Source organism: Bufo bufo, chromosome 1, assembly GCF_905171765.1.
Source record: "Bufo bufo chromosome 1, aBufBuf1.1, whole genome shotgun sequence".
In the NCBI taxonomy this organism is placed as follows: domain Eukaryota; kingdom Metazoa; phylum Chordata; class Amphibia; order Anura; family Bufonidae; genus Bufo; species Bufo bufo.
The window spans coordinates 806771529-806784538 of NC_053389.1; the positions used below are offsets into that span (position 1 = coordinate 806771529).

Below are 13010 nucleotides of genomic sequence, written 5' to 3' on the forward strand. Positions count from 1 at the left end.
AGGAGATAATGCTGGATAGTCTTCTTCTAGAGAGAGGATAGTGCAGAGGACCTGGTCTAGCTCCACATCCATGACTGATCTCTTCAGCTTCTCTTGGTGAAATGATGGCTTCAGCATTTTGGGGAACTGATATCAGCCAGGCCATGTGTATTGGAGTACAAAAAGAGAAATACGTTTTTGAAGTTTTTGTAATATTGGGGCTGCACCCACTTCTTTGATCCTTCTACCTCATCTTCACACCTCTGCCCATCGCATACATAAGTTATTTAATATGTAAATAGACCTCACCATTGTGCCTGACATCAAAGACGCTTTATTATATACGAGTAAGGAGCACCAAGCAAGTCAAGAAATGCAGTGCCATCCTGTATATTTTATTTTTTATTTTTCACTTTATTCATATAATCTATAATTTTTACAACCTTTACATGCTTTGTACAGGATATGATATAAGCTATCTAAGAACTATAGAATAAGTTATTAAATGGGTTTTCCAGGACTTTACTATTGCTGACCTGTCCTCTTATATAATATGCTGGAGAACCCCTTTGAACTATTGAATAAGAACCCTGAATGGTTTAATTTGAATGAATTTTTAAAAACATCTGACACAACCAGTGAAACTTAAGTCTCTTTAATGCTTCTTTTCAGTTTCCTCTTTTGCTTTGTCCTTAGCTTCATATTCTGGGCACATTGTGGCAGCCCCATTAGTTAAATAAAATCCTCAAATCTGAATATCCATAGTAAAAAAAAAAAAAGTTACAAAAAATATTGCTTTATTATTATTGCTTCATCAAACAGCTGATCATGGGGGTGCCAGGAGTTGGACCCCCAACAGTCAGATACTGATGACCCATAAAACACTCAAAAATCTTCAATACTTTATAAGCTGCTCTTTTAAGAACCCAAATAGATACGCTATAAATAAAATACAGAGGTCCCTATCGATGCAGTGTCTTAGTACATCCAGATGTCCTCCATGGAGATGGATGGAAGCTTCTCATGAACATCAAGAAGGATTTGAGCTGTAGGTTTTTTCTTTTCAAGGATTTGATTGCTTCTTGAGAGATATCTTGCTCTTCTGTTCTGGAACCAAACCTATAAAACAATGAAACGTTTAGTGGAAATATCTTCTTACATTTGGTCTGTTTCATATATTGTGTTGAATGCCATTAAATAAATCTAATAGAGGTAAGATGGCCGGTATAATAGTCATAAATATCACAATGAATATACAAAATGCTCACAATTCTCATAATAATAAGGATAATATAAATAACAAACTTTTAATTATTATCATTATTATTTCATACAAATACTCATAATTAATATTTCTTGTATCATTACCAATATCCTGGGTTCTGGGATCCCTGTGACCTGAGAAATACGACATCTGCTCAGAAAATCTGGATACGGGTTACAGTCAAACTGGTTCTGAAGGAACTTGATCTGCTCCTTACTGTAGATGGTTTTCTTTCTGGATTTGGCGCCGGAAGGCATTATCTCTACTCTGGGCTTCTTACATCCATTCTGTCCATCATCAGTATTTTTTCCTATAGAAAGAGAATATTTTTTTTTTTAGAGAACTTTAAATTAAAAATTAAAAATACAATATTTATATTATACTAATATATTAAATGTACAATATTATCTTCAGTTGTATATATGTATAATTTCTATTAAATATATTTTTCCATATGTGTGTTCCACTGAATAACATTATTTATTACTATTATATTTGTTATATACATTCTCATTATTTAAAAATTGAATTATAGATAATTATACAGTTCTATTAATGCTTTAATAACTATAAATTAATAGAAAATATATAAAATAAATACTTTTGAGTGGATTCCTCGGTTTGTTCTCCTTGTTAGTCTTAGAGATTGTCACGTTCGTTATGTTTTGTCCCATTCTCTTCCCAGTCTGGGATCCTTCATAAATCCCTAAGATAGAACATAGTTCACACACTGTCTGCTGGACGATAGCTGAGTGATGAAGAGCTTCCTGTGTCTCCTTCTGTGAAATAAAATGACAAGAAGTAAAGAAATGATTTGATAGATGATCCTGGCTCCTCAGGGGAGGAGATAATGCTGGATAGTCTTCTTCTAGAGAGAGGACAGTGCAGAGGACCTGGTCTAGCTCCACATCCATGACTGATCTCTTCAGCTTCTCTTGGTAAAATGATGGCTTCAACATTTTGGGGAACTTATATCAGCCAGGACATGTGTATTGGAGTACAAAAAGAGGAATTACTTTTTGAAGTTTTTGTAATATTGGGGCTGCACCCACTTCTTTGATCCTTCTACCTCATCTTCACACCTCTGCCCATCATATACATAAGGTCTTTAGTATGTAAATAGACTTTACCATTGTGCCTGACATCAAAGATTCCTTATTATATACAAGTAAGGAGCACCAAGCAAGTCAAGAAATGCAATGTCATCCTGTATATTCTATGTTCTTTTTTATTTTTCACTTTATTCATATAATCTAGAATTTTTACAACCTTTACATGCTTTGTACAGGATATGATATAAGCTATCTAAGAACTATAGAATAAGTTATTAAATAAGTTTTCCAGGATGTTACTATTGCTGACCTATCCTCCTATGTAATATGCTGGAGAACCCCTTTAAACTATTAATAAGAACCCTGAATGTTACAATATGAATGAATTTTTAAAAACATCTGACACAACCAGTGAAACTTAAGTCTCTTTGATGCTTCTTCTCAGTTTCCTCTTTTGCTTTGTCCTTACCTTTATATTCTGGGTACATTGTGGGAGCCCCATGATGTAAATGAACTCCTCAAGAGTCTGAATATCCTTGGTAGAAAAAGAAGTATACAAAATATTGCTTTATTAAATAAATATTTCGTAAAATCGGTTTCTGAGTGTTTTATACTGATAATCTATCCTAAAGAATTCACAATGCTCAGCAAAGCACCATGGTTTCTGCAGCAGTTGACCGTGGGTGTGTCAGGAGTCAGACCTCCAACAGTCAGATACAGATGACCCATAAAACACTTAAAAATCTTTAATACTTTATGTGCTGTTCCTTTGAGAACCCAAATAAATACACTATACATAATATACAGAGGTCCCCATTGATGCAGTATCTCACTACATCCAGATGTCCTCTATGGAGATGGATGGAAGCTTCTCATGAAGTTAAGGAAGGATTTGAGGAGTTTTTGTCTTCTCCAGGATTTGATTTCTTCTTGAGAGATATCTTACTCTTCTCTTCTGGAACCAAACCTATAAAACAATGCAACGATTAGTGAAAATATCTTCTTACATTTGGTCTCTTTTATATATTGTGTTGACTGACATGAAATAAATCTAATAGAGGTAAGATGGCCTGTTTATTAGTTGTAAATATCATAATGAATATATAAAATGCTCACTGACAATCAATTCTCATAATAATAAGGATGATATAAATAACAAACATTTAATTATCATTATTATTTCATACAAATACTAATAATTAATATATCTTATGAATAAAAGAGCTGTAAACCCGCGCTGACTAAAAGTGCTCAAATATGTCCAATGTTCCTGGTTAATATATATTATTACTTAGTCACAGTTAGAGTTTTTACTTGCTCCAGGCTTGCTCAGGTAAGCCGGATTACATACAAGCTGGTTGGTGCTTGCATCCTCTCGCGGTCATTCCATGGTAGATTCGCGATATCTTCAAGCTTCTGTCACTCACATGCGCGCGGCTCCGGCCGATAGCTCGCGCATTTGGGTAGAAGCCGCTTGATGTTGTCAGGGAGACAGCTTCTTCTGTGTGATGTCACACCGTGCTTGCCACGGATGCCTCTTAGGTCCACACTACAGCCGACGCGTTTCGAAATTCACGGATTTCTTCCTCAGGTATTAATATATCTTGTATCATTACCTGTATATTGGGTTCTGGGGTCCCTGTGATCTGAGAAATACGACATCTGCTCAGAAAATTTAGATACGGGTTACAGTCAAACTGGTTCTGAAGGAACTTGATCTGCTCATTACTGTAGATGGTTTTCTTTCTGAATCGGGCACCGGAAGGCATTGTCTCTACTCTGGGCTTCTTACATCCATTCTGTCCATCGTCAGGATTTTTACCTATAAAACAAAAAACACAACATTTTTAGAGAACTTGAAAACGATATATTATTTGGATATATATAGCTAATATAACAAATAGAATATTATCTTATATAGCATATGTCTTCTCAATATAATTTTATATTCTATATTTTTGTACAATTATTTCAAATATTGTTCTTATATAAAAAATAATTATCATATAAAACAATATACAGTATATATATATATATATATATATATAAAATCTAATTGAAATACATTTTCCAGTGTACAAAATATAACCTCTATAACACCGAAGCCCAACCTGCGGCCCTCCTGCTCTTGCAAAACTACAAATCCCAGCATGCCAGGACAGCCTATAGCTATTAGGGCATGCTGGTATTTGTAGTTTTCCTACAGCTAGAGGGTAGCAGGTTGAGCATCCCTTCACTATAAGCTAGCCCCTAAATCATGGGTTTTACTGTATAACATTATTTATTACTATTATATTTATTATATACATTCTCATGCTTTGATAACTGTAAATCAATCTAAAAAAAAAATAGAAGAAATACTTTTGAGTGGATTCCTCAGTTTGTCCTCCTTGTTAGTCTCAGGGATTGTCAAGTTCGTTATGTTTTGTCCCATTCTCTTCCCAGTCTGGGATCCTTCATAAATCCCTAAGAAAGAACATAGTTCACACACTGTCTGCTGGAGGATAGCTGAGTGATGAAGAGCTTCCTGTGTCTCCTTCTGTGAAATAAAATGACAAAAGATAAAGAAATGATTTGATAGATGATCCTGGCTCCTCAGGGGAGGAGATATTGCTGGATAGTCTTCTTCTAGAGAGAGGACAGTGCAGAGGACCTGGTCTAGCTCCACATCTATCACTGGTCTCTTCAGCTTCTCTTGGTAAAATGATGGCTTCAGCATTTTGAGGAAACTTATATCAGCCAGGCCATGTGTATTGGAGTACAAAAGAGGAATTACTTTTTGAAGTTTTTGTAATATTGGGGCAGCGCCCACTTCTTTGATCCTTCTACCTCATCTTCACACCTCTGCCCATCATATACATTGTGTATACACAATATACATAAGGTCTTTAATATGTAAATAGACCTTACCATTTTGTTTGACATCAAAGATGAGTAAGGAGCATCAAGCAAGTCAAGAAATGCAGTGTCATCCTGTAAATTCTATGTACTTTTTACTTTTTTCATATAATCTGTTTATTTTATATTTACCTGCTTTATCCAGTATATGTTTTAAGTTATCTATGAACAATTATGATTAAACTATAGCCTAATTTCTTAAAATGGTTTTCCAGGATTTTTCTATTGCTGACCTGTCATCTCATGTAATATGCTGGAGAACCCCTTTGAACTATTGAATAAGAACCCTGAATGGTTTAATTTGAATGAATTTTTAAGAACATCTGTCACAACCAGTGAAACTTATATCTCTTTGCTGCTGTCTTCTCACTTTCGTCTTTTGCGTTGTCCTCAGTTTCATATTCTGGGTACATTGTGGGGGCTGTATGATGAAAATAAACTCCATAAGAGTCTGAATATCGATGGTTAAAAGAGTTTAATAAATTGCATTATTAAATTAATATTACTTAAAATGGCTTTCCATGTGTTTTATACTGATAATCTATAATCAAGAGTCCACATTGCTCACCGACGCTCCAAGGCTTCTTCAAACAGATTATTGTGGGGTACCAGGAGTCATGAAATACCAATAAAATACTTTAAAAAACTTATTTGACTCTTTATAGGCTCCTTTAAGAACCCAAAAAGATACTCTATAAATAATATACAGAGGTCCCCATTGATGCAGTATCTCAGTACATCCAGATGTCCTCCACAGAGATGGATGGAAGTTTCTCATGAGTATCAAGAAGGATTTGATCTTGCTCTTCTAGTCTGAAACCAAACCTGTAAAACAATGAAAGGTTTAGTAGAAATATCTTCTTACATATGGTCTCTTTCATATATTATGTTGACTGCCATTAAATAAATCTGAGAGAGGTTAAGGTGTCATAAATATCACAATGAATATATAAAATGGACACGATTTTCAAAAACATAATAGCAATAATAATAAAAAGAAGTAATTATTACCATTATTATTATTATTATATACAAATACTAATAAATTATATTTCTTGTATCATTACCTGTATACTGGGTTCTGGGATCCCTGTGAAATACGACATCTGCTCACAAAATCTGGATACGGGTTACAGTCAAAATGGTTCTGAAGGAACTTGATCTGCTCATTACTGTAGATGTGTCACGGTCATATTGGTGTTTGACCGTGACGCGGTTGCCATGCAGACTGGTTGCCGGTGGCAATGTGTTGTTGGCAGTTTGCATGTGCACTTCCCCTTTAAGGTTTGCCTTCCTGCTGTTTGGTGAGCAAGGGGTTAATCTTCTTGCTAGTGGGGATTAATGTGTTTCCTGGGTGTGGCCACGGGCTTGATATATACCTGTGGCTTGCTGGCTGGGTGCAGTTGTACTACAGCCTTGCTTGGTGTTGGAGCTTTGCTTCTTGCCTGGGTGTTTCTGCCCAGTCCTTGAGGGCCACCTTAGGGAACATAAATTGTCCTCCCTTATGTACCCTCCTTGTACCTTTACCCTTAACTTGTATGTGTGGTGTGGGTTTATGTTCTGGGTGTGTGAAGCGTTTTGTTGGTTGTTACATGTCTGGGCTGTTGTTGGTGTTGGTCCCTGCATGTATGCTATTCGTCACCCAGTATGTTGATACCTCCGGAAGGGGGCTGGTTTCCCGGAGGGGTGAACCATAAGTCTGGATGCAGTGCTGCCTGGGGGTGCCATGCACCTTGCTGTATGGGGCTCAGGCAGTATCAGGTGTGCTGGATACCTGTGTGTGGTGTTGTCTGTACAGTGTCCTATTTGGTGTGGGCACCTGTACTTTTGCACGGGTTCCAGTCGTGGTGGCTGAGGCAGGTAAGTGTGTTTCTAGTGTTCCTACCTACCGACACTGTTGCTGTATTAAGTCGTCCACTTTTCCCTGCAACTAAGCCTGTGGATACTGGTTCATCCGTGTTTTGAATGAACCAATTGGTCTCTTGTCCCTTTCTCCTTACCTCAGGGTAATTCAGGTATTTCAGGGTTCTGAGGTTCTGATTTGGATGTAAATACCCTCAAATTAAAGCTGACAGTCTGCAGTTAAAGCACATCTTGTTCGTTTCATTTTAAGTCCATTGTGGTGGTGTACAGAGCCAAAAATGTTAGAATTGTGTCGGTGTCCCAATATTTATAGACCTGACTGTATAGTTCGTGTGGCTGAGACATGGTTGGACTCTTCGCATGACTGGGCTGTTAATATTGAGGGTTTTACACTATTTAGGAAAGACCGGGTCAATAGAAAAGGAGGTGGAGTCTGCCTGTATGTGAGGAGTGATCTGAAGACAAGTGTGAAAGAGGCAATTGTGGGTGCGGATGGTGAGGATGTGGAAACCTTATGGGTGGGAGTTCAAAGGGATAAAAACACTGAAAAAAATAATACTTGGTGTAATCTATAACTTTTAATATCTGCATTTATGACTAGCCAGTATAGTCAGTGGCATATCCGTTTGGTGCATTTTTTCTGTGATTTATATGATTATATTTCCATCCGCACAATGCTCCGTTTTGTGTAGGATGCCTTTGTGGTGCATGTGGACCGCGCCGACATCCTCCACCGTATGCATTTTTTGCTGGGGATAGTCGTTTGCTGTGGTCCACATGCGGTGGGACTGCTCCCCCAATGAAAAACACGCTACAGTGTTAGGGGTTGAGCAGCTCCCCCAGAATTGCCACTATATTTCTGTGTTTTAATCTATAGACCCCCTAACATCACTGAAGATATAAAAACGCAACTGTATAACCAAATAGAGCTGGCGGCACAGGCTGGTACAGTGGTCATATTGGGAGATTTTAATTTCCCAGACATTGACTGGGGTCAAGATTCCTCAACTTGCTGCAGGACCACTTTATGGGCCAGTTTGTAGAAGCTCCCACTAGGGGCAATGCTCTGTTGGATCTGGTAATTTCTAATGATGCAGAGCTTGTTGGTAATGTTACTGTTCGAGAAACACTAGGTAATAGTGACCACAATATAATTATATTCCCCCTAAACTATAAGAAGCAAACTCTGTCAGGCAGAGCAAAGACACTAAATTTCAAAAAAGCTAATTTGGTTGAGGGCAGCATTTCAGGGCATAGACTGGGAGCAGCTACTGTCACACAATAATACTGAGGATAAATGGGAGAGCTTTAAATCTACATTGAGTAATTGCACTAAAAAAAATATTCCTTTAGGTAACAAGTATAAACAGCTCAAATTAACCCCCCCCCCCCCCCCATGGTTTATAGCTACTGTAAAAAAGGTGATAAAAGAAAAAAAAAAGCGCATTTAAAAAATACAAATCTGAGGGGTCAGCTGAAGCGTTTGAAGATTACAAAGTGCTTAATAAAATCTGTAAAAACGAGATAAAATTTGCAAGAATACAAAACGAACAGCAGGTGGCAAAAGAGAGCAAAACAAATCCCAAAAAATTATTTAAATATATAAATGCTAAAAAACCAAGGTCTGAGAAGGTAGTTCCCCTAAATAATGGTAAAGGGGGGTTAGTCACTGAAGATAAGGAAAAGGCAGAGTTACTAGTCGCTAGAGTTCGACACATCGCGGATCGGGTTGACAGATTACTGGGAGGGGCTGGAGAAGATCCAGCGGTCATGGTCCATATCGGAACCAATGACAAAGTTAGGGGTAGGTGGAGAGTCCTTAAAAATGATTTCAGGGATTTAGGTCAAAAGCTTAGTTTTCAGAAATACTACCTGTACCACGGGCCACACAAGAAAGGCGGCGAGAGATTAGGGAGATTAGCAAGTGGCTCAAGAACTGGTGTAGGAAGGAGGGGTTTGGGTTCCTGGAGAACTGGGCCAACTTCTCTATCGGCTACAGGCTCTATCGTAGGGACGGGCTGCACCTCAATGGGGAAGGGGCAGCTGTGTTGGGGAAGAAGATGGCTAGAAGGTTGGAGGAGTGTTTAAACTAGGGACTGGAGGGGGATGGTAATTACGTTATAGAATGGGAAGATAGTGCAGATAGAGACCGGGGGCAAGGTAGTGGGACTGGGGGAGGAATGGAAGGAGGGACTAGAACAGTTCAGAAGGAAAGGTGTAGGGTAAAAAATATACATAAACCTCTCAAATGTATGTATACTAATGCCCGAAGCCTGACAAATGAAACTGGGGAGCTGGAATTAGTGATGTGTGAGGAGGACTATGACACAGTGGGAATAACTGAGACATGGCTGGATGATAACTATGACTGGGCAGTTTTTTTTTATTTATTTATTTATTTTTTCCAGATCATAATATTAATACATAAAACAATATGCCTAGCATGGCAATCATAGACATCATTATAAGAAAAATTCTACACATCACCCTAAGTACACCCCCGCGATAATATGAATAATAACTATATCAACCCCCCCCCATTGGCTGTCGTCCACTCCATTCATTGAAGTATAGAATAATATCAGTATTAAATATAGCTATGTAGTTCTGCGTGCAACTCTCCGTTTCCTTTCAATATCCTCTAATTTGTTTAAGATATGAACCCCACTCCCTTATTGAGGGCGGGGAGACAGAGCCCCAATACTTTATCAATATAGCTTTAGCCACCATCAATCCCCGCATCCAAATCCGTCTAACCTGGGGCGGGACTTCCACTTCTGACTCATAATCTCCAAAGATCACTATCAAAATCCCCGGGTTATAGTTCATTGAACACTCCTTTCGTAGGGTAGAGAAAACCTCATCCCAATATTTTCTTATTTTGCTGCAGCTCCAAAGCAAATGGACATAGTTTGCGTTAACATATCCACATTTAGAGCAGCAACAATCCCGGTCTTTATTTTGGGGGAATTTTCCTTGGGTTTTAGGCGTATAATACAGTCTATGGAGGATCTTAAATTGAATTAACCTATGCGCACTGGATACTGTCGCCTTTCTCACGTTCCTATAAATGGTAGACCACTGTAGTGGGGGGCAATTCAACTCTTGCTCCCACTTACCTGTGCTTTTGAAAGGTGTTACAGTTGCCAGTGCCATTCGGAGTTTAGCATATAATCTAGATAACTTCACCTTTTCATACTTCTGAGCGTCACAAAAATCAAAAAATATATTCTCTCGTGGGAAAATGCGACCCCTATTCCTAGAGGCTTCAAATATATGTTTCAAGCGTGAATACATAAATAAATCTAATGGTGAACTATCAGTAAAACCAAATTCCAAAAGTGATTTAAAACGACCCAAATAAAAAAGGTGAGACACCCTGTTGATACCATTACGTAACCAATAACCAAAATCTGTAATTTTGAAGAACTCCTCCAGCCCCCTGTTCTCCCACAAAGGGGTGAAAACAAACAGACTGGAAACTTTAAGGATCTCCTTCAGTCTGTTCCACACCCTCTGCAGTGAGCACGGGATCAGCAAGGACCTCCTCATTCCCATAAACCCAGTCTCCAAACATGCAAAGATATTCTCTATTGGTTTATCAAAAACTTTAGTCAAATATCGTGAAAGTAAACTCTCTTTTAAATAACAGCAACGCTGAATCTGTGCACATAAATAATAACCTTGAAAAAAGGGTAATGACAGCCCACCATCTAGCTCCGACAACCATAGATATCTCTGCTTTATACGCACCCTCTTCCTTCCCCAAATTAGATCGTTGATCAAAGTCTCCAGTCTATGAAAGAAGATATCATCGATCCAGATGGGGGAGGCACACAACGGGAACAAAACTATCGGTAAAATAATCATTTTAATCAGTGCTATTCGATCCGTCAGTGCCAGTATCAATTTCCGCCAAGCGCTGATTTTGTCCCTGACTTTATTCAAAACCGGCGCCAAATTAAGCTCATAAAACCTATTTATAGGAACCCCAATCTTAACCCCCAAATAATCCAAGGTATCATTAGGGACCAAAACGCGAACTCGCTTCCCCTCATCTACAGCTTTCCGGTTCAGCGGGAGGAGCGATGACTTTGGCCAGTTGATTCTATAGCCTGATAGTTTACCATAGTCTTTTATTACCTCTATCACATACGGGAGAATTTTCCATCCCTGATCCTGGAACAGAATCACGTCATCGGCATATAAGCTTATTTTATCGCTCACTCCCGCCACCCCAAAGCCATCTATACGACTATCTAAGCGAATCCGGCAAGCCAATGGTTCGCATCCCTCTCTGCATCATAACGGGGGAAGAACTAATACCGTTGACACTGATACATGCAACTGGATGTGCATATAGCATTTGAGTCATTTCCAGAAACAGATTCCCAAGGCCAAAATGGGACATCGTAGCCCACAAAAAAGGCCACTCCATCCTGTCAAACGCCTTCGCAGCGTCTAAGGACAGAATGGAGTGGTCTATACTGCCCGCAACAGACAAATTCAAATAAACCCTATATAGACTCATCTGTATTTGACGTCCCGGGATAAAGCCCGTCTGATTGGGGTGTACCAGACACGCTATAACCCTCTTCAGACGATTAGCCAAGATTTTTGCGAGAATCTTATAGTCTGTATTTAGGAGTGATATGGGTCTATATGACCCCATATCACATGGATCCTTCTCCTTTTTTAAGACCAAGATAATCACTGCCTCTCCAAATGATGGAGGTAAAGAGCCAGCTGCGCGGGATTCATTCAAAACTACCAGCAGGATCGGCAAGAGTGATTTGGCGTGGAATCTATATAATTCAAACGGCAATCTGTCTGGGCCGGGAGCTGAATTATATTTAAGGAGGAAAGAGTCGCCTGGAGTTCCTCCAAAAGAATGGGAGAGTCCAACATCTCTCTATCTTGAGCAGATAACTGGGGGAGCTCTAATTTTTGAAGATATTGATCCATGTCAGTACGGCTAAACAAAGACTCAGATTTATAAAGGGTAGAATAATATCTCACAAATTCCTCCCTTATCTCTTCTGCAGATCTCACCCCAGCACCCTGTGAGTTCCTAATTTCCCTTATACTGGTAGCCTCTCTCTGGTTGGCCACCAGACGAGCCAAAAACCTGCCCGTTTTACCAGATTCGCAAAAAACGATTCTGGCCTTGGAATAGGAGCTTATGTTGTGCTTTTTTATAGAGGAGCATCTTAAGCTGTAGATTAGCCTCCTTTAACTGATTGATGCATTGCTCCATGTGGGAGTCAATTAGTGCGGCGCGTAAACTCCTTATTGAGTCTGTCAGTTGTTGCTCCCTGCGCCGTACTTCCAATCTAAACCTATTAATTTTGCTGAAATATAAGCCCCTTATATGGGCCTTCAAAGAGTCCCATACATAATGAATATGTGTTGAGCCTACATTGAAGCCCCAGAATTCCTGAATATCCTGGTCTAATCGGAATTGCTCCCCTATCACATCAAGCCAATGCGGATTCAATTTAAAGGTTCTTCCTGTGGTTGGAGCCTCCGCAAACACAACGAGAACTGGGGTGTGATCCGAGATTCCATGAGGTTCATACCTCATTCTCAGGACGCGACCGCACAAATCCCGACTTGCAAAGGCCAGATCTATACGGGACATTGACCCGTATGACTGGCTAAAACATGAAAAGATTTTTTTATTGCCATAGAGGTGGCGCCAGATATCAACCAGCGCCAGCTCCTGGCACACAGCAGTCAAAGGGGATCCAGTGCGGCCGCGCCCAGAAAGCGAAGAGAACCGGTCCAACTCAGAATCAAGTACTGCATTAAAGTCACCTGCCACTAATAACGCACATTGATTTTTTGTGGATATATATTTGGCTAACTGTAAAAAAAACGTTGCTTTAAATGGTGGAGGAATGTAAATAAAAGCCAATATGACCTCCTGCCCTTTCCAATACCTATGAAGGAAT

General features: G+C 39.1%; 1 protein-coding gene across 1 annotated transcript in view; it reads right to left on the bottom strand.

Moving 5' to 3' along the window:
* Positions 1 to 957: 957 nt before the first annotated feature.
* Positions 958 to 13010, bottom strand: part of LOC120988730 — a 51234-nt gene continuing 39181 nt past the window's right edge. The window contains exons 4-8 of the mRNA XM_040416379.1: positions 4657 to 4834; positions 3912 to 4117; positions 1845 to 2022; positions 1348 to 1553; positions 958 to 1098 (exon numbers count right to left, since the gene is read on the bottom strand). Coding sequence (XP_040272313.1) covers positions 958 to 1098; positions 1348 to 1553; positions 1845 to 2022; positions 3912 to 4117; positions 4657 to 4834 — 909 coding nt within the window. The remainder of the gene's footprint in view (positions 1099 to 1347; positions 1554 to 1844; positions 2023 to 3911; positions 4118 to 4656; positions 4835 to 13010) is intronic.